This window comes from Struthio camelus, chromosome 12 (assembly GCF_040807025.1).
Source record: "Struthio camelus isolate bStrCam1 chromosome 12, bStrCam1.hap1, whole genome shotgun sequence".
NCBI lineage: Eukaryota > Metazoa > Chordata > Aves > Struthioniformes > Struthionidae > Struthio > Struthio camelus.
The window spans coordinates 8,692,614-8,715,640 of NC_090953.1; the positions used below are offsets into that span (position 1 = coordinate 8,692,614).

Sequence of the window (23,027 nt, forward strand, 5' to 3'; positions counted from 1 at the left end):
TTAATGAGAAATTTGTACATAGCTTCTTTTTCCATTCCCTGCTTCCTCTATGGGAAGTAGAGAGCTTAGTATCTGTCACACACTTCTAACCTGGCTTCTTACTGAGATTCATTCAGAGGTACAGCTGGTGCTGCTGTGGGTTGTCATGATACAGACTATGCAGTTGTCTAGAATACTCACTTAGCAGAAAGGGAAAGAAAAGTCCTTCAGAGAAACACACTATTCTTGATTTCAATGATTCTAGATTGTCAACTTGCAATATTTGGTTTTTATTTCCTTTTATCCTGTGGGCTAGAAATGTTTTGAACTCTTCTGTGGGTATTTGGGGGGGGAGGGGGATAAAAAATACAGACTCAAAATTTCCTTGAGTAAAACTCTAGTTTTGTTAAAAAAACTTGGATTTGTTTTTCACTGGGAAAAAAAAAAAAAAAGCCTCTTAAGCATTAATTGGTGTCTACCTGAGCTTCCTCATTGCTAGTTCAGTTTCCTAATTCCTTTTTTCTCCTAAAATGTTTGGGCTCTTCTTACAGTGTATTTGCAGGCAAGCAAATGTATGGAAATGCATCATGGGGGATAAAATCCTTCCTGAGGAGCTAGCTTACAGTAAAAGGTGATTTGTCTCCCACCTACACCTGGTTTAACCAGCAAGAACCGTAGATCAGCTGAAGCCTGGTGGCCTCTCAGCTGACTTGCATAGGGCTCAGAGCTGCTTCTTTCATTTAATAATGAGGAGCAGCTGAGAAAGCCAATGGCTCAGTGGAGACGATCTGTTTTATACCAGAAGCAGCACTGTAGACTTTAACACAAGCCTGTTTTGGTTTACAAAGCGCTTGCAGCCTATTTAAAGCTACTAGTTTCTTATTATTCAGTGGGTACTGTTTGCTTGCAGTCCATTTAGAAGCACTGCTCTCACTGTTCCACCCGGGGGAAAAACGTCCTCAAGAGACATCGCTGACGGGAATTTAGATCCTGAGACTAGAAGTCCAGACTGGAGGGCGGGTTGTGGATCTTCTTTCTCATTGTTAACGAATGCCTGGGATAGCCATGGTCTGAAAATCCTAGGCATCTTTACAGTTCATCAGAAAATGGAGGTGGGGATGTGTGAAAATGTCCTTCTATTTTCTGATTAGCTCTAGTTAAAAATGTGTAGGGTGCCTGGAGAAGGGACCTTATGTTTGGGTTTTCTGAGATGGGGAAGAAAGTAAAAGGGGGCATATGCTTTGCCTGGTCCAGTATGCGCTCTGGTCATCTGACTGAGAGGCTGCACAGCTCTTCCCAAAGTCACTGTGGCCATGCAGAGATTTGGAGTGGGTTATTCTGGTGTAATTAGCTGGCCACAAAAGCATATGCTACTTTTTAGCTACAAATATGGAACTTGAAGAGAGCACTAGTCTGTAACCTGCCTCTGGAGGACATCTTTCTTGCAGTGTCGTCCCTTTATATTTGCCCTTGATACCTTCTCTCCACTTTATAACTATGTGCCACCATGATTTGCCTTGCTGCTGGGAAGGAACAGCCAGCAACTGTGGGGGCTGAGATTACCCTTGTTCTTTCATCAGTTGCCAGGAATGCAGCACTGAAAATGCACCACTTCTCTTGTGGATACACCCACATTCTCCTGTCCTAGGCCCCAGCAGAACCAAGGTCACTTTAAGAATCTACCCTGGAGAGTGCACTATCAGAGCTATTTATTTAGCCAGCTAAGATGTGGAAACAAGATATGTAATTCTATTTATTTTTCCCAGTGGCAAAGCCCTGGGTTATTTAGAAACAGTCTCCCATGCTCTGATTGACCTTATCTGGGTGCATGCCAAGTAACTCTGATTCCCCTGAGACTGTGACTCATCAACTCTATTGGTCTTCATTAGACATTTCAGGTCTTCGGGTCATTGGTGCCATAACTGTGTGGATCTCTCCAGGACTACGCATAGCTGAAGAAAATGCCATATGAAAAAAGGTGAAACTCATTGGGGCTTAGAGAACTCTGCGTTAAGTACTGTGAAGTCCCACTGAGATGGAGACTCTTTCTGCAGACTGTCCTGCCTGTCTCATTTAGAGCTGTGTCACTGAGAAAGTTCTTTGGTACATTTTATGGGGACAGTTTAAAATAAAGCCAGCCGATGTTCTGTTTTCTCAGTTCCGTACATGTCGATAGCAGGGATATCTGATGCAAGTGTGTATGTGGGATATTCAGATCTTCTCTCCACCAACCTCCCCTCTAATGCTGCATCCGTGATGCCTCACAGAGCTCAGCGACCCCTGTTCTTTCACATTCCACCTTGCTTATTCCCTGTATGCTCCATGTCTCCTATCCTCTCCAGCTTTCCAGTGTCCCTTTCACCACTCTTGCTCGTCTTTCCTACTTGTTCTGAGAGACATTTGGATGTGTTGGGGGTAGATCGATCAAGTTTGGCAGTGACAGATGTGTGCTCTGTGGCCAGGCAGGAGTCTGTGTGCCAGGGTCCCTTCTGCATGGCTCCATCTCCAGGTGGCCAAATATTGGGTATGCTACCTAGACTTTTGGCACATCAAAGAAATATCTTTGAGGGCTGTGTGGTGTTTGTGGCTGCATGTTGTGCCAATCACTTCTAGGACTCCTCGGGTTAAAGGTAGATTGCTGAAGGGAGTGGAAACAAAAATCCAGAACTTATGATTCATTCACATGGGAAGAAAAAATGGCAAATGATGCTGTGAAATATATCTGAGTCGTTCCCTCCATTACCTTCTCCTTCTTTGTTGTTCTTAAAAGGTTGATGGACAGACTCTCGTTTATACAATTAATGTTAAAAGCAATTTAGAGATTCTTGCAAAATGCTTTGTTTCTCAAAACTCTTTGTGAGTACATCTGTTTACCACACTGAGCTGTGCTGGCTAATGGCAACTGATCAGATAAATCTCATGCAAGAGATTGTAACAAGAGGAGTATTTCTGAGAATTAAAAACTCAATTTTGTTTTGTGAACATTCACAAAACTTGGCTTTCTGCACAGGATTGTTCCAGTATAATTTGACTACTTAATTAAAAATGGAAAGGAGTGGGATTGGTGCCAAACTAATTCAGTAGAAAATATGACATGCAGAAAGTATTTGCTGATGTTCATTGTTGCCTACTTCTGACGTTCGATCACAATTCTTTTGATGCTTGGTGCTTATCGGAAGGTCTTCAGATACTTGCAGAGAATCTCACTTTTTCTCAAAGGGAGGAATTCCTCATGTAATCCTAAGTATTCCATCTGAGGTAGCTATCTGCTCTACCTGTGTACCAAGGGAAAAAAGAAGGAAGATTCTTTTCATCTGTATTGAATGTTTACCTCAGGAAGAGATGAACTGCTGACTGGAGGTTGATCTAGGGTAAATAGCTTGGAAGTAGCATGATGGGCATTTAAGGTTGGGTCAGGTGAATGGCTGCTGAGAGATTTGGAAAATGCAGTGTCAGGGTTCAAAACCCAGGAGGAAATGAAAAAAACACCAAATGTGTCTGGTGATGTGTATGCAGGGGTGAGTGGGGGAGTGACTCACGAACCTGAAACATGCAGGAACGGGAACACTATTGCTATGGTCGGGAAGTGATTCCTGCTTCACATACTTCTGTGAGAGTGTGAGCAGAGAGAAATATTTTCACTGGAGTCCTGAAAATTGAGCTCATGCTAGTGAAGAGAGAAATGTCAAGGTGAACGGGAGAGAACATCTAAAACTAGAAGTGTGAATCTAATGGGTCATTGTGTCAGACTGACCAAGGGCAATGTGAAGACCCTGAAAATGCTGGAGATGCGAGTTAAGGGACTGCCCATGGCCTCAAAATGGGCTTTGAATATACGCAGTATGTTGCTTTTCTGTAGGAACTGTTTTGTTTGCACACAACTGTGATTCTGTTTTTTCTTCTTGGAACTGGTGCTTTTAAAGCAAGATAAAATGGAAGTGTTGAGCCTATCAGTAGGGTTGAAAAGTGACTACTTCCTTCATTAATAAATGATTGTAAAAGTAATCTGCCCCGGCCTTAATAGCAAGAGAAGAAATTGTAATGGCAGTGGGCTGACAAAAAGAGAGGAGACATGGGGTCCTTCAAGTATAGCGGAGATGACTTGAATACTAGAATTACAGAATCACAGAATCGTTTAGGTTGGAAGGGACCTCTGGAGATCATCTAGTCCAACCTCCCTGCTCAAGCAGGGTCCTCTAGAGCATATTGCCCAGGATCACATCCAGACGGGTTTTGAATATCTCCAGGGAAGGAGACTCCACTACCTCCCTGGCCAAATTACCTTTCTGTTAAGAGTGATGGAGAGATACATGAAAAAGATCCAATTGCAAATGCTTCCTAGACCCAGTGCAGGCACTTAGAATTTCCTCAGCCATAATTCTGGATAATCTCTAGCTGGTTGACCTCCGACTACAATTGCTGCAATTCAGTCTCCTGGATTGTCCTAAGGTTTCAGCTACACTCTGTTCGAACAGAGGTTGGAAGAACATGCTGCCTGGCTGCTGTCAACCAATATTTTGAGAATGAGGAAGAAACTCAGCACACTAGCATGATATGGTAGCTGCTGTCATTAGCCCTTTTGGAGGGATAGTCCTCATGCAGCTTTATGTCTTTGTTTATTTGGCAACAGTTTCTGATAGGAGATCAAAGCAAATCGTCCTTAATTTCTCTTGTTAGCCACTGTTTTGCCATTAATCATGTTGAGCTGTTTGGATATATAATTGGAAAGTAACACGTAATTCTGTTGGAATGTGGTCAGAATTAATCAATGCTTAGTTCCTACTTATTCTGAAATTGCTATTTGGTTCATTTGATCTCTGTTGAAAACTCACAGTAGGGAATGAAACATTTCCTTTGAGCTATGCCATACTGAATGGCATGCTTCCCGTCTGGGCTTGATCTACATAGGATTTAGCCTAAAAATTCTTGCTAAATAAAACAGGTAAATACTGTTCTGAATGATATGATGTCAGAAGCAAGGGGAAAGAAGGTTGCTTTTAAAAGTCTTCTTTTATATAAAGAATCTATTCAACTTGACTGATATCTCTGATAACACGGAACAGAGATGGGTGCATCCCTGGGATAAGTAAATAAACCCTGTTTTTTGAATACAATGCAATGAGCCATTGTAATAGAAGAAAAAACAGACTGTGAGCCAAAGGTGTCTCAGTTTTATGTGATTTTTCTTCTCTGTTCGCTTTTTATGGTCTGTGTGGTTCCTCTCCAAGAAAGACCTGTCCTAATACTGAGTAATAAGTTATAAAATCTCATTTCAGGCTCATGGTATCTCAGTACAGCTTTGCAGAGTAAATAGAGTTGCATTGCAGAATTATACTTTACTGGCATTGTATTGTTACTAGAAGAAGAGAGCAACTGAAAAATTAAGAGATAGAAGCAAGGGAGAAAAGGCTTGCTTTCAGATGAGATTTGAAAATAGGTGGAGACTTGCTGAGGCGGAGGGAAATACCATATAAGAAGGTTGTTAGAGATGGCAGGACAAACATGTTGCCTCCCTAAACCCTGGTGCCATCTATGACAAGATTAAGCATGGATATGCCTATCTCTGGGCCATTAAAAAAAAAAAAAGAAAGATGATTATAGAAAGGAGAAATCCACTTCTGTTTAGCTTGATATGTCATCGACAAGGAGAAACTGGTTTATAAATGAACTCATTTAATGAGACCGTTATTTCAAAGGAGATGTGATCCTTTTAGGTCTGGTTTATGCTGTATTTCAGATAGAAGTGGTAGACTTTGAAAAAGAAGCAATGATTTCAGGTCAAGGTGTTTCTCTGCTTGCCCATTATGTCATCCCATTTGGTGAGCTAGTGGGTTATATTTAGAAAGATGGTATGAGGGCAACTTGTTTCTGTTCTTGAGTTCTTCGCTTTTCACACCCAGTGGCTATGGCAGATGCAATTCATGTCTGACCTCACATGATATCTTTGGGTTGTCTATACTGAAGGCAACTGTGTGCTTTGTGGGTGGGAAGGTCTGTCCACCCTGACTTTAATTTACCCCACAACTGTTAAGACTTGCAGCAGGGCCTCCAGCGTGGGCTATCCAAGCTTCTTAGGACATATTATCCAGTCTGGGAGTATTATTCGTGTTGCCATATCTGTTGCACTGTTGGTCTTTGTAGTAACTAGATTAAAGCTAGCGCTTGGTTGCCTCACTGCGTTGCAATCACATTGTCTTTTTGAAGTTCCCTCTGAGGCATGTCTTCCACCTAGCTGGGGAACCGCTATCAGTCACATCCAAATGAGATATAGCACTTGATTTCACATAGCATCTTCTATATCAGTTGCATCCCACAGTGGTGCCCAGAGTTAAATGAATTGTCATTGTCACCAGCAATCCCTTGCAGTTGACAGTGCTATAGAGGGATGGGTGAAGACTGGTATGCATTGATTGTGCTAAGCATTTTATTTATACCACAGAAGGAATAAAGTGAAATAAACAGAGGCAGAAGGATTAGGAAGCGTTTTGCAATCCAGGAAGAAATGATGAGTTTTGGCATGATTTCTGGAAATTCATAGGTTATTGATGAGATAAGAAGGTCTAGGCAAGCTGCTGCAGGTGTGGAGGTGCAGAAAGAAGGTTCTATCAGCAATGATGATAAGACTGTAAGAGTAAAGAAGGCAGAAAGTTTAACAGTAGAAGGCAAAAGATGTCTCGTGTCTGAAGGTGCTGGTCTGAGACTTGGAAGGCCTTACCTGGACATGCTGTATTACTTGGGGGAAGTCACCTGAAATCAAACTTCTTATATAATCAGTACCTACACTAAAGACTGCACCTTTCTTTAACAAAAAAAAAAAACCCAAAACAAACAAACAAACAAAAAGCCTTTTACAAAAGCCTTTTATGCTTCCCTGCCTTCTAAGAGTAGTGAGTCACGGTTGAAGCATTTGGTGAGGACAGAGATGGAGAGGGGGAATTGAGCAAGGGAAGAGAGAAATGAAGCAAGCAGAAGTACATTTGCGAAAGGTTTTATGCTCGAGCAGGGCAGGGGGTTGAAGTGGATTGTGAAGTGAATGAAGAGCTGGAAGGGTAAAGAAAGGGTTGAGCAATGTGGTTACATGATCTTATAAGCATTTTTGAGGTGGATGATAGTGCCAAAGCTTTCAGAAAGTATCAATCTGCAACATCAACCAGACAGCCTTGGGGGACTGGGAGTCAGCAGAGGGAATTTCTAAGCTAAGCCTATCTGAATCTCCTAATGGAGGTGATAAGCAGATGCTCACCCTGCCTGTTTGCCTGCCTCCATTCTCATGTGTCAAAGTGACAAGGGAAGAATCCCCCCTTGGAAGTAATGAGTTGAGTAATGACTTGAATCTCTGATAAAGGCCAGAAAGTGAGTAGATAAAGCTGAGGGCGCTCACTTGTGTGTCAGCATTTCTGGGAGTCCAGGAATTGCCTTTTCCTTGCCTTTTGCTTTGTTTATTGCCATTTTGGATCCTCCTGCCACCTGGAAGGGGTAAAAAGCAGCTGTAAAAGATGACCTGCCCGCCCACCCCCCCCGAAAAAAAAAAAAAGCTCCAGTCCAAAAGTAGACAAGGGAAATACAAGGGAAACAACAACAAAAGGAAGCCTCCATACACCACAGAGCTTCTAGAGCAAAGATTTTGCACAATGCTGGCCTGAAGTAGGTGCTTTCCATACACAAAAAAACAGCCTTAAGAATTTCCTACGGTTTCTATATATATATTTTTTTTCCCAGTCCTCCAAGGCTGGAAATGCTGGCAGATGAAGTATCAGCCATCTCTAGAACTATCAGTGGTTTTAAAGCACCACAGTTATTAGACCTGAGCAGAGTTATATGACACAGTGTCAAAGACCTTAGCAACAAGCTTTCTACATTAGGATTCCCTGTACTGATAGCACTGTTGCAGCTGGACTAGCTTTGCAGCAGCGGGTAGCTGGATTTAGCAATACAGAGGAACAGACATTATGACTGATTCAGTTGTGGTGGGCATGAGAGAGGTAGCTCCAACGTCTTTACAGTCACTTTCAGCCTCTTTTGGATAGTTAGTTTGATAGTGCTAATTATAAGAAGAAGGGGACAGCTTAAATGCAGGAGCATTTGTCAGGCATAAGTGAAAAGAGATGCGTTAGGGAAGGAAGGTTTTATAATAGTGGTGTTTCAGATACAGTACAGGTCTCTGGCTCACTAACCCCAGCAGGACTCTCCTCAGTCCCTTTATCTGTAGGGCAACGCTTGGAATGGCGGCACCAGGAACAAAATCTGTAAATAAACTCGGAGTTGAGCTGCCCTGGGATGTGTTCAGAGACAGGGCTTAGAACATGGGGAGGAAAACCTGAAAACTTGAGAAAGTGGCTGGTGAGAAGAAACAGGGCTGCTGATTTCTAATACGGCTGCAGCATCAGCATTAGGAATGGAAACTCCCCCTGAAGTGTAAATTTTGCAAAGGTCATGGCTCTGAGACTGAATTTTACTGTCAGCTTGCAGCAATAGCCAGACTATTGCAGAAGATAAGGAGAACAGCATCTCATATCTTTGGCACATTTACTCTATGTGCCGCTTTCCTCTTCTATGTTGAATGGAATGTAGTTTGGGCTTTTTGGACCGTAGGACATGCATTGCAATGACATGAGAGATCTCGCTGTCTACTCAAAAGCTTCATTTCATTTTTTTTTTTTGTGGTTATTTTAAATCTCACTTGGATATCTGTAGTTGTCTAGCTTTCACTGCCTTCCAGATTTTCTATGTTGAAAAACAAGGGCACATGGAAGAAGCATCCTGATAATGCTCATAATTTTTACAGTGCTTTTTATTTATCTCTGTCAGTTCACTGTTGTATTTACAGTGCAAGTTCTACGAGCTTTGGCTTTGGTGTGGTCTATTTTCACGTCCCAAACAGAGTTTGACTTGATTATATCATATGGGAGCTTTCCAAGGAAAGGCAAAAAAAAATTGTACTAACTTTTGTAACTTAGGCTTCTACAAATTGCTGCTTCAAAAAGCCCCTGCAGATATGCCAGTGTGATTTCAAACAGCAAATGCCAGGAGATTTTGATCCAGTATTTGCTGCATTTTGGCTTATTAGTGATTTTCCTTCTAAATCCTCTAACTAAATGCTGTGCAGAACAGGCACCAGCACTAAGATGTGACCATATCTGTGTAACTGAAAAAAAAATATTAGTCTGCAGCTGACTGGGTCAAGCACAGCAGCCAAATGCTGTCTTTCAACCAGTCTTGCAAGCTACATGACACAGTAACGACCTGTGTCGCACTTGTTCATACTGCCTACTCCAGAATCTCCTCCCCTGAGAGTGAAACTTGAGGCTGTACTTTGGCTGGTCCTAGTGGTACACCCATCCTCTCAAAGACACTACGCATCCTGCGTGTTGGATCTGACTCAGAGCCACCAGGTGGGAAATGTGATGTATGGAAGGCAGCATGGGTAAGCTAACAAAGAACACTGTTTCTTAGACTCCTGAACTAATAGCTCATTGTGGTACTAACCATGCTACTTTTCCTTTCTGAGCAGTCCTAACTGCGCCATTCCCATTGCCATCTTATATTACCCACTGTTGAAATGCTAACTATCTTGAGATACCATGGTTGCAGAGAACCTCGTCTCTAACCTACCATCTGTCAGTTACCTACACTGGAGTAAGATATTCTATTTTTGTCTTGCCTGAGCTGTGGAGGTGAAGAGAGGACGAGGACAAATTCACAACAGGTGTTGGAGTTCTGTGTGTGTCTGTTGCTCTGAGCGTTTGAGGCTATGGCCTTCTGCGATAGGGGCTCAACCTCCTTGCTCTGATGACTCCCCTGCTTTTCCTGTCCCAGTTTGGAGATCTTATGTCCAGAAAATTCTAGCAAGGCAATGAAAACTATTCAGTTGCTATATCTTAGCTACTTTTTCTGCACAAATATATGTGTTTATACTACACAACACAGCAGCATTGGCATATTTCTCCCTCCTACCTATCAAGCAAAACAGAAACTGCAGAATGGCAGAGGACGGTGAATAGTAGGATGGCTTTTTTTATACTAAATCTTTGTTGAAATTCCTAGGCAAGTTAATAAGCTTTCCTCCCTGCTCTGTGACTGCAACATTTATTTTCCCAAAGACTTCATCCTTACTTTACTTACCCACAGTAAAACTTCTTAGTGCTGTTATGTATCCAGCACCATTCTACATGTGTTTGGCAGTCCTCCATTTTAATGACAGACACCAGGTAAAACTGATATATTTCTTTTACATACAAGAAAAACTTAGATAATTTGTTATAAATTGGCTATTGGCATTGACTGAAAAGACTTGGGTCAGTGAGAGCTGAGTTTTTTGATGAGGGCCTAGATTTTCAGAAATAATTATATGTGCAAAGATGAAATTGGGAATGTAATATTTTCTTCAGAAATCCTCTCAACAGGTTAAAGTCTGACCTCCATAGAGTTAAAAAGTAGTTCTGCTCTTAATACAAAAAGGGGCTTTGAAAAATGCTGCTGAGTGGTAGCTGCATGTTTAGACATAGAAATGCCTGTAAAATTCCTAAGGTGAATCTGTTTCTCAAGCATGTTTATACATTGATCTCAATTTGTGATTGATTTACTAGTACTAATTAATTGAGCTCAGTGTTGCATGCATGCATGAGAGCCTTACAAACAGAAATGTCTCAGTAATTCCAAGCATATTCCTATTCAATAACATAGTTTGGACCCTCAGACTACTGAGTGCCCAATTCAGAGTAAGTTCAGTGCTGGAGGGTTAAGTAAAAATAACCTATGCTCATCTATGGTGTGGAAACGTCATCTGAAGAGATGAAAACTGAAGGCAGCTCGTGAGCAGGACAGTTTCCACATATTTTATTCCCTATATTTTGTTGAAATTCCACTTGAATTAAATTTTTTTGGGCAGCTCTAGCTCTTACCACGATCCCTTGGGGCTTAGGTAAGAGCCATATGTAAAAACTGCCCAACTCTGTGTGTGTATAACAGGGAAAGTGGTGCTTCCCTCCTTAGGAAGCACGTGGAGGTTGGCAAAAGGAAAGTGTTGCATACAAGTAAGACTAATTAGCATCTATATATTCTTTTCTATTTGTTCCCTATTGCAAATGTGCATGTAACATTGTGCTGTCACTACTGCAGCTGATGTGTAAACAGTTACTCACACATTCAAACCATGGCTTGATAATACAGGCAGACTGTGTAACTGGACGCTCATGAACAGGCAGACCTGGGTAGGGCTGTCAGGTTACTTTATATGACATGACTGCCAGTTTATAACCACCCAAGTTCCACTTTGTCATGCAGCGCAAGGAGCATAATTCTAGTAGCTACACTTGTATGAAACAGTTTCTTGCTCTGGCATATTCAGAAAGGGTCTGCAAGCCAGCTCTCTTCCCTAGAATTAAGCTTGAAAAGTTTTCTTTGGCTAGACTTTATGAATGAGCTTCATCTGAACAGGACCAGAGGGAAAAGAGAAAACTAATAAACTGATGGATCTATTTATAGAGCCTCATAATGTGGAAACAGTACCATTAGATTAGAAAGAACAAACACAGTTTTTTATCCTGTGTTCAATATCGTTCATTCTCCTTTTTTTTTTTTTTCCGAGGCAATGAGCTTATACTTAAAGAAAGGGCTACCAAACAAGTCAGCCTTGTTTTCTGGAGCAGGGAAGATGGAGCTTTTTTAGTCCTGCAGCTTCATATTTCATGTTTTTTTCAGGTCTATTCCATTTTATCAGTTTTTAAAATTGGTTTATCTGAAAGACTTATTCCTTTGTTTTTGAAAAAGCAAATTAAACCTCAAAATCTGAAACAATGAAACTGTGGGAATGGATGAGATGAAAACTCAAATTTCCCATCCATTACTGCAGCCTAGTTACATGCAGTAAAGGATGCTATTTCAAACGCTGCTGCTTTACAGCTCAAGAGCAGCTTTCACTCCAAAGGACTTTTTAAAGGTATTGTATCCAGAGATGACTGCTGTCTTAGAGATGGTTTATACTAACCAGTAGTCAGGGAGAACTGCTGTTCTTGGCCTTGATTACTTTGAAACCAGCCTCCCTTTTGTGCTCTAAAATAGCTCTGGGCACAAGCAATGACAGGTTAGATATCTCACTTCCTGGACTGTGAGCATCACACGATACACTTGGATATCCCACTGCCAGCAATTAATCATGTCTGTAAAATAACGACCTTGCAGATGTTTGCAGGCAATATTGTGCGAGTGCAGGCTGGGTGTCTGGCTTTGTGAATAAGGCCCTGGTTACCCCCAAACCACACCTGCTCTTTTATAGCTGACTATCAGAGAGTCCCCAACAGCAAAGCAACAGCAATTCCATTTATCCTCTTTGTGAAGACAAACGTTTGCTTTGCTCTGCTGAGATTTGAACCTGGGTTTTCCGGGTAGGTCACAAAACCATGCCCTTTGGCCAAGACAGTCATGCAGTAAGGAGGTTTCATCTGGTATGTGGCGTATTTCCCTTTTCCTGCCATTGCTCTGTGTGCACAAAGCATTCAGAACAGCACGAGGCAGAGGGAGTGATCTGGAAGGGTGCAGAATGGGAGCTGGGGCTGGGTCTCTTGCCCTGCACAACAAGCACCTACCTCAGCACAGACATAACGTGCTGGTCAGTCCTCAGGGTCCGCGAAAGCATAAACTGCTAGTCATCGTGGACTGATAAGCTATGAGTATAACGTCAGCAAAGGATTCAGCTAGGAGACCCCCAGGCTCATTCATGCTAGTGATTTTACTGGAGTTGGAAGAGAGTTCTCTGGGGAAAGGAGGGGAATTTAACCCCACTGACTGATGTGCTTTAATTGTGCATGAGATGTTTCAAGGGCTGCATGGGTACTTGTTATCAGAAATGGCCTTGATGAGTATCCCCGCTCCTCCCCTTCCTAAATCAAACAGGAATAGCATCAAGCCCCTTTCTCGGTCCTTTCACGTGTCCCGTGACTGGGAGTACTGTCTCCCTGTTCTCGCACTGTCATACTGAAGCTACCCTGGGTGATTAATCTGTTAAGAATCCTATTTGATTATGATCCTTTCAGCCCTTTCATCTTGATGTAGGTGACAAGCTGTCAGAGCCTGCCTCAGCCATATTGATGACATCTGACCCCAGAGACAGAGTTGACAAGAAAGGAAAATCTTCTGAGATATGGTTTCTGCCTTTGGAAGCAGTGCTAGCTCTGCGCCGCACTGTAAGAAATAACTGGGCATTTGTTTGGCCAGGATTTAAGTGCCTTTCCTGTGCTTTGTTACATGTTTTAGGCTGATATAATTTACAAGTGCAAAGAAAAGAAAGAATACCTGCCGTCTGTGCTTCCATATTTGTATACTAGAGAGACTAGGATATTTGTAAGGGAGCCCAGAGGGTAACCCTGGATTGACTCTTCTTGCTAGAAAGTAGAGATGAAAGAGGCTGGAAGGCAATACCTCTTCGCTATACGGGGCCTTACAGGCTCCAGAGCAGGTAGAAATGTTTGGAAGGAGCCTCTGTGACTCCAGTGAAGGCTTCAAGCTGCATCTGGAAATTGAGATACTTTTTGGCCATCATAGCAGAACAGAGGATCTCACAGTGGCTCTTCACACCTGTAACCTGCCTATAAACTGCAGCACTGGCTGAGAACACACTAACTTCAGCTCACCAAAGTGTAAGAAAGGAGAAAATAGGATCCTGTGTCTTTTGTAGGCATTAAAAAGGAGGGAATCATCATTCCCGCTGCTGTTAAGTCCTCTTGGCTATTAGCAGTGACAGTGGTACCTGTGCATGCTCTTTTTTTCTCATAGTCCTTTTCTAGCACTTAAAACCCATAGAAACCTTTAAAGATGGAGAGGAAGTACTGTTCCAGTATGCACTTAATTTCTGTATGTTTTTTTTCTCCTCTCATTAATTCTCTTCAGCAAAATGAATCACATATGTTCCATAAAAGGTGTATATTCTGATTAAAGACACCATGTGCTTTTCCAGGAAAAAAAAGCTTATCGAAGTAACCATTAGAAAAAAACTGGAGTGTGTGGGTTTTTTTTTTTTAATTCACTTTCCTTCAGCATTACACCAACAGCACATCTGTGCACAACAGCTGGATCTCCAAACTCCACCTGTTGGCAGTGAGTGGGATGTTGCCGAATGAGCAGGCTTTGCCTTTAAAGTGTCGATACCTAGCTAGCAAGTTGGAATTAAAGTGGACACGATGATGGGCATTTTTGTGTCAATCTTAGACCAGCAGCGCTATGCAAATAAACAGCAGCATAAACAGCTTTTGCTTAGATTTCCAAGATTTATGAAACTGCTGGTTTTAAACCTTTAAAACAAAACAGTATCTGTGCAAATACCTGCATATTTAAGGTCTGTATTGCTGGGCCACCAGGGAAATGACTATTCAAGGCATCTGTCTCAGATGAGATTTACCTTCTGGAAGGATTTATAAAGCACCTATTGCCAAACTGCCTACATGTTGTTTCTGAATGTCTCTCAGTTGTCAAATGTGAAATTGTCTTTTGAGCGAGTTGCTCTGTGACTGTATAAACGCTAGTAGCTAAGTATGAGTCCCAGGGGTTGGAGGCAAAACGCAACCAGACAAGATGTATATTCAGGTGCACTTAATTCCTTCCAGAAACAGGGGCTATGGAAGCTTATGGGCTTTAAGCTTGTAAGCTGTAATACCTTGAGCACTCGATCAGGATTCCCATTGTGCTAGATGCTGTGCAAATATATGTGGCGTGGTCTCTGCCCCAGACTGCTTGCGATATAAATAAACATGACAGCAACAAGTGAGTATACTGAGAAACAGCAGTGCAAAGTGGAAAAGGAGGGAGCATTGGCTGAGATAATGTAGTACACCAGGCAGGGGCAGAACCTTTTGTTTTGTCTCTATAAACAGTAGTTCTTCACCTCTTGTTAGGCAGGTGTGATTGCCTTTAGGAATTAAATCAGGAGTCAGGTCTGAAAAGGCGTTTAATAAAACACTAAGTCATTGGGCAACATTTAATAATTTGAAGAAGATGTTTCTTATGTTTAAGCATGTAAAAGATATAATCTCATATGAGTAGGAAGATGCTGGTTAAACTACTTGGGGGCTGATTTGCAGAGCCCTGTTGGATCATGTCTTTGCCTGTTCGGTCTCTTGCTTCTCTGCTCTTCCCTGTCCACGGTTACAAGGTAGTTGCGATGGATGAGCACCAAACTCAGTGTGCCCCATGAATCTTAAAACTCTTTCATGTGGTCCACCAAGCACCTCTTCTGTAGCGATGCTTTTCATTTTCAAGAGTCTTTTTTCCAACACTGAGGTAGAACAGAAATAAATAATTTAATCAAAAGACCAACAGCGGCACAGAGTTGTTCATCATATTGCCCAGAGCTACAAGCTGTGAGCCAGGATCAGAGCAGGGAACAAAACTTAGGAAACGGTGGCTCCATGTCTCTTCCTTTGTCTGAAGCAATTTCCAGCTAACGCTGTCCTAGTAGCCCGGTTCTGAAGGGGTGACCTAGACGTAAAAGATTCCTTTGTCTATGGTTTTTATTGGCTAATCCAATTGCTGTTTGGCTTGGGAAGCAGTGGAAATTTTCTTTGTTATTTCTGCTACTTCCCAAGCATGGAATCTGAAAGTTGCATTTGTCTATTTGTCTCCTAGTTGTCTTTCTGCCCTGATATCCAAGCTGCTGATTTGGAAACACTTCAAAGAGTTTCATTCTTCAGAGTGCCTGTCTCCACAGCTATTAGAGGGAGTTTTTAATGTTTTTTGATTATGGAACAGCATTTATTATTATACCTTTTAAGATAGGGCAACTTTATTTATACATCCTTTTACTGAAAGATATAAATGAGTGTCCTTTGAGATAGCTGTTTTGTCAATCCCAGTGTAAGGTTTTAGTAATTTATTGCTGCAAAGAACAGAAAATCAGAGGAAGGCTTCTGGGCAGGTTTGCCAGTGTTGTGTGTTTTCTTTTTTTAATGATTCCCTCCCCCCCTTCCCCCCGCTCCTTCTTGCGAAAATGCAAAGTTCTGCGCTGGGCACGCTATCAAATTCTCTGGTCTAGCATATGGCTCAGATTCATCTTTCTTGCGCTCTTAAACTTTCCCTCCTGTTCCCATCTTTTTTTTCCCCCCAACTCTTGCTCTCATGCACAGTTTATTATCTGCTTTCTCTCCATCTCCCTGTCCCAGGCTTACTTATCTCATTATCTCTTCTGATGCCAGAGAGGATGCTGTTGGTTTAGCATATGATATTAAGAGGTGCTGATATTATTACAGACACCAGTTGCCTGGCTTGCTGAAAGTCGATTGATGCATCCATCAGCTTTCTGTCATTCTCAGTGAAATTCCATTCTGCCCTCTCTTCTATGACTTTTTGTTTTCTTTGCTTTTTATATGTTTGAATTTGTTCAGGGGATAGGCAGTGTTCTGGGGATGCCTGCTGACAGCTGACTTGAAGTGTAAATTACAATGCTGATACCAACTCCCAATTTTAAAGCAAATGCAAGGAGATAGCACTTTGCACAGTGTAGGTGTGAACTCCTTTTCCAGCATATTGTGGATGCTAAGAGTTTGCGTAGGTTAAAAAAGTGACTGGGCAAAATCTAGCATCCGGAGATTTCATAAGTTAGCATTGGTGCCTTTTTGCGGTTTTTTAGCTCTTAGTTCAACTGATTGTGATTCCATCATCTCTGAATTGCAGAGTGCTGGATTCTGCGAGACTTTTCTGGAAGCTCTAACACTGCGTGTTTGCTCTGGTCTTGTACTCTTCCCTCGGCCACTGTGAGACACAGGATACCAGACTATTTAGACTTTCAGGCTATTCTGGTACAGCTGCTTTTTTGTGGCATGGCTAATTAACTTTGTGTTTAGATTATCTGTTTTTCATTTTGCTTCCATTTTCCCTGTGATTAAATTATAAGGATATAGGACTACAGTGATTTCTGGCTCACTTTTTTCAGACCCTTTTCTCATTGGCAACAGAGCCTTGTGATCCCATTAAAAGCAATTCAGGGTCCCTTTTCAAAGTTATTAGGTTGTTCGCCCCACCACTGCCAAGATGATGTTTCAGAGCTTTTTTTCCAGTGCTAAAAACCATCCTTTATTTTCCAGTCAAAATTTATTCATGGCCATTTTATATCCACTTGTTCTTATATCAACTTTATCCTTTAGCTTAAGTAGTTCCTTACCTTCATTAGTGTTTACTTCTTCCCCATCGCAGTGTGTCTATGGAGAGCAATCAATCACCTCTTACCATCGTCTTGCCAAGATGATCAAATCGTGATATTTTAGACTCCTCCCATAAGATAGTTCTCTATTACCATAATCATTTCTTTAGCTCTTTTCTGCACCTGTTTCTTCTGAGTACTGCACACAGCCGTTCAGGTGAAGCCTCGTGCAAAGACATTCATGCTTTCCTTTTTCAGTGGCTTTCCTGCGATCTCATCTGTGGTCATGCCATCCTGCTGGGTCATGCTTGTCGTCATCCTCTAACGGGCTAATACATTCAGAGTGTCCTTCTACTCTTATTTCCAGATTGTCAGCCCTGCTCATAGCAGAAATTTTTATTAAACCATAAATGCATAACCTTGCACTTTGACTATTACATTTCATCCCATTTCTATTACCTTAGGACTAAAAACATCCTGTTATTTCTGAAAGAGATTTTGAACTCATCACTATTGGCCATAGCTCCTGAATTCACACTGTCAGCAGATTTTGTTAGTACACTCTGACTTTTTATGCCAAGGTCATTAATAAAAGTATGAAATAAGATCAGTCTCAAAACTTATCCTTGAGGACTTCCACATGTAACCTTCCTCCAGCTTAATAATTTATTTTTCAGTACCACTCCTGTCATTGCCTCTTTAACCAGTTCCTTATCCACTTTACAGTTCTTACAATAATCCCCATTTTCTTCAGTTTAGCTAATAATTTCTAACGTGGCACTGCATCAAATGCTTTATTGAAGTCCAGATAAATTAGATCTACTGCATTTCCCTTGTCTAGAAAAATCAGTTATCTTATCAAAGAAAGCTATCAGGTCAGTCTGGCTTGATCTACTTTTGATAAATCTATTTTATCCCTTAAACATGTTTTATCTGCTTTGCAGTTTACCCCCATGTCTTTAATTATTCTTTCTTTCAAAATTTGTTCTGAAGCCATGTGTGCTATTTAGGTCAGTCTACTGGGTCTGCACCTACTTATGAGTAACTTTAAAGTACATGCTGTAGGACATACAGAACACTGCATATTGCCTATGCCAAAATCCTTCTGATGAATTGCAGTACTTTAAGAGATGAAATGTACTAGTTTGGTTCCATTTTATTTTATTACAGTACTATGTACCATCATAGACTGAGATGAGGATGTGCCTAGCCTGCTAGCCTGGGATGTGGGAAGTCCAGCTAGCTACACTTGCAGGTCTGTAGCGTTACTTCAGAAGTAGGTGCTGACAGTAAACAAAATCTGATTGTTCTTAATGTGGGTGCTAGGATCTGGATAAACATGACCCTTAATCTGTTTTTTTTCAGGATAGGTCTGGGTTTTACATCCCACGGTACTATCTAGGTGGATTTACTTAGATTTTTATGATAGTCTTGGATCTCTCAGCTTTACAAGAAAGCAGATAGAAACCTCTTCTACCAGGACACATCACAAGCATACAAATAGCTCTTGTGCTCGGCTCAGAGAAAACCAACTTTTCCCTCCAAGCCTGGAGAAGAGAAGGGTGGGCAGCACTGTTGAGGGGTGAGCTATGGCATAGTGAGGAAGAGTTTAGGTCTTCTGGGTAACTGTAGTGAAGGATTAGAGAGTGGGGACTCTGAGACAATAGGAGTAGGGGGGGTCACACTACCTGAGAACCCAGTTTTGGAGGTCTGGGGCCCTTTGGGGATGAATGAAGTAGTCTAGGTTGTACCAAATGTTTTACAGACCTCCAAAAGTGTTGAGGAATCCAGATTTGCTGCTTATTTGGCTGAAAGGAGACTTGATGGCAGAGTTGATGTTATGACAGTGACACAACTACTGAAACTCTTTGTAAATGCTCATAAGCACTCCCAAAATAAACCAGATGCCTCCTGGAACTCCTTAGATCTCTTCTGCATGGAGGTAGAAACACTCTGGTCTTCCCCTTGCCATTCGGTCATTCTGCCTTGTGATTGAGACATTGCCTTAGGACTGCAGAGGCCACTACAAAAGTAGGTTTGTAATGTTATCTCCTTTAAAGGGGATAGTACATGGGTTTGAGCTTCAGCAGATGTTTTGAATGGAGTTTTTATTTGCTTAGAGGCTATTTATTTTGTCCCAAACTGAAAACTAAGGGAAAAGCGTAGTTCAGGGGATCAGGGGATGCAGCATATCGATACCTTTTCTGAGCGTGCAAAATGGCTGACAAATAACACAATCTGCCTCCCACCAGCCAAGTACCTGCTGTGTAAGTGGAGTTAGAAAAGCAATGAGAGCATGATTGTGCTTCCGCTGCTTAGATTTTAGCTCATCTGATGATTTGATGTTATGGATGCATTTGTGGGCCTTTCTTGTGCAGTTTGTTTATAATACTGGTGTTGAACTCTGACAGATTCATTATGAAGGAGTTACATTAGAGAGGAACAGAACCCAGCATCAGCAAGAACCAGCTGTCAAATTTTTCTTATTCTCAGATGCTGTTTGAACACAAAATGAACGGTAGCTTGATGACAAAAAAATATTTATTTCTTGCTGCAGGAATAATTGGCTCAGTATGGAAGTTAATATGATTTTATTTGGGGATTGGTTTATAAAGAGATTACATTGTTAGGAATCCATAGGCATGGAGGGATTTACAGCTATATTTATTCAATAAGCTGTGGGCACTTGAAATTTCACAGCAGGAAGCCAGGTTAGAACATGGATCTTCTTGCTCCAGCAGAACGGGTCTGGGAAAGAGAATCTTGTATGTGGCTAGCTGTGTGGGGTTTATACCACATGGAGAAGGGACCTGCTTCCAGAGAGTGGAGAATAAGGATAGCTCAGTACAGCTTATTAAGCTGTAAATGTTAGTGACCAGCTCCCATTCAAACCAGTGCTATGCTGAGTCAGACAGGTTGAGTTGCTTACCTATGCGTTAAAATGAGGCAAAGGGTCAACAGAAATTTCTCCTTGCATCTCTCCCTTCTACCTATTTACTCTCTAAGCTCTCTGGGGCACAGCTTTAGCATCTCTCCTACCACAAAGTCCTGATCTAAGCAGAGACCTTTATATGCCACTGTAATAAAAGACATTGGCATAATTAAAAGAAAACAAAAGGCATTTTCTTTTCAGTTAAAGCTGGTAGGAGGAAGGATGAGGGGTGAAGCTAGTTTTGAGAGAATACCAAACAATGGAGCAAAATTTGGCTGGAAATACTGACATGGATGTCCCCACTTGATGCAGAAGTTATCATCTGCTGATGTGGATAGAGGCACAGTGTCTGGAATGGGCCTGTGCTGAGTCTGTGATACAAAGAAATAGCTCTAAGGCAGCAGTTTAAAGACCTGCTTCATTACTTTCGATATGTGGGTGTTGCTTTCAATTTAATGGTCACTACAAATCAGTGTAACACTAAAGCTAGAGGGCTAATGGTCTTTTAGAATAACTGAGTCAGCTGCAGAGACTGGATCCTCTGCTGGTGCAAAGCATTGCATCTCTGTGAAAGTCAATGGTAGGCTGTCAATTTAGACTGACTGGGGAGCCTGGCCCAGGAGACCGTGACGATGAGGGTTACAAAAATTATTGAAGAAATTGACATTATTTCTCCATCTTTCTTCTTTCCGCAGGGCAGCCATTGAGGCTCTGGCAGCTTTGCTGAAATCAAGTAAGCTTTTCTTCTTCATATTCTTCCTGACTTTCCTTTCTGTGTTGTGCTGGTGGATAGAATGATCCCATTGGACCTCACTCTCCATTTGGCTGTCCTCCACCCTAAATCCCAAAGGGAGCTCTGCTTAGAAAAGAGAGGCAATAATGCAGTAGTTTCTTGTACATCTGCTGTACTTCCCAGACCCCTGTGGCACTGCGGACATGCAGCTAGGAGATGATGCTTTAGGTCCCAGGGAGCAAGCTGCTGCCAGTCTGCAAGACTAGACACTTGTTTTGAGTATTCAGGGAACAGAGCTTGCCTCAGGGCTTAGTGCAGTGAAGCAAATGCAGAGCCTTATCCAGCCCGCTACCAGTGCTCATTGCTCCACTGATACTGCAGAGCGGGGCCGGGACTGCTCTGTCCTGTGGACACTGGTGTTGTTGTACTATGTGCTCATCTGCTAACCATGCTGCTGTTGGCAAAGGCTTGGGAAACCCCTGCAGTCAGAGATGGCCTTATTCCCCTTTGCCAGCTTCTGAGGCCTAATGGCATGCAGATCTAAAAGACAGGGCTGGGACCTAGTGATGACTTGGGTGCAGCCAAACTATGGCAGGTTGTGCTTAACATTGCACCAGTGAGCTGGGGGTACTGGAGATCTTAATATGGATTCCCTGTCACACACTGCTGGCATGACTGTTCCTGAAATGAATGTGTTACCCTTTTTTGTCTTATCCCATTCAAAAACACTTAGCTTTTTATTACTAGAATTTAATAAAGCTTTGATTAAGAAAGAGCACTCTACTATTGCAGGCAATCTACTCTATAATAAATCACAATGGCTTATTGTCCTTCTCTCTCCTCCTCCTTTTCTTGCCTTCCCCCCTCTTTTTTTCATAGCATTAGGAATAAATGCATTTGTGAAAAACTGTAGTCCTGGAGGCAGTGCTTAAAGGAGCATGCTGCAATGGGATCGGGTCTGAGTTGCACCAGCTCAAGTGATGAATTCTGAAATAATGCTCCAGTATTAACTTTGCTGCCTAGATTTAAAGGTCACATTATTGCAACAAGGAAGCATCTTCTATTTCAGGCACTAAATCTTAATAAGGGGGTGGGGGCTATGCCAGAGCTGCTTGCAATACGAAAGCAAAATTAGCATTTAAAATAGACATTCACAGAGAAGGGTGGAAAAGTGGAGCAAGAGCTGAAAGCTCAGTGGGGCAGCTTATGCTTTTCTCCCACACTCGTTTTATGATAAGTACCAGAAAGTGAAATTCTGCTGTCCCAGGATATTTATAGCATCTTTTTTTTTATTATTTCAAGGCTTTTTTTGGGGCTTAGGGCTGAGGACAGTATATCGGTGTGGAAAACTAATCACTAAGGGAAGCTGTGAAACAGTCTCTTGGGGATTTCTAAACCCATGTTGTGAAAGTCAGTGCAAAAGAACAGCCCTTCTGTCAGCTGAAGATGATCTAGAGGGATTAGATCCAGCTCCAAATTCTTCCACCCCTTTTTCCTCTGGAGTGAAGTAAATTTTAAAGCCATTTGCTCTTAAAATAATTTTAATTTGTTGTGTGGCTCATTTCAGCCCATCTGGGCTATGGAACCAACCATCTTGGTTGTTTCTTCCTGTCACATTTTTTGTGCTTAAGGAACTGCATAGAGGGTTTGGAATACTGGAGGAACACATTGATCATTCTGGTTGTTAATGTCAGGTGCTTCAACAGAAGGTACAAAAATGGACTCTAATGAGGATTTGGTCTATCGAGCAAAACAATCCATACATCTTCTCTTTGGCTGATGATCACTCTGAGGTACAGATTAGGGTTCTTGTGCTCATTGGGCCTGTTGATCATTGCAAACAGAGACATTGCTTGGGAGAGACATTTCTTCGTTTGGAGACTCCCTTCCCAATTTGCTGTTATGTGTCCTCTCTGCCATTTATTAACTGAAGAACATTGATGTGGCAACGTCAGCTACTAACTCCATGGAAAAGCAGTTTTAGGAAAACACATGAGGTACTCTCAGCTGATGTTCTCCTGCATGGAATTGGGACTGAGGAAATGGTGCCACTTCTGGGCAGCCAAATAGAGCACACTCGCCCACTAGCACCCAACCTGAGCTCATTTTCTGAGGTTTTCTGCAGTCTGATGCTCGGTAGTCTGGAACGTCTGTTAGTTTTCTCCTTGTCCTGTGGCTTGGGACATGCGAAGCTCCAGGCATGAGCCTGGAGTAGAGTGTGCTCTAGTAGCTGCAAACAAACAAGGATGTTTGGGCCT

The 23,027-nt window shown here is 42.0% G+C and overlaps 1 protein-coding gene across 1 annotated transcript in view; it reads left to right on the top strand.

Moving 5' to 3' along the window:
* The window catches only part of AGBL1 (AGBL carboxypeptidase 1), a 297,138-nt gene that overhangs the window by 26,163 nt on the left and 247,948 nt on the right, over positions 1-23,027 (top strand). Inside the window, exon 6 of the mRNA XM_068958765.1 lies at positions 20,732-20,769. Coding sequence (XP_068814866.1) covers positions 20,732-20,769 — 38 coding nt within the window. The remainder of the gene's footprint in view (positions 1-20,731; positions 20,770-23,027) is intronic.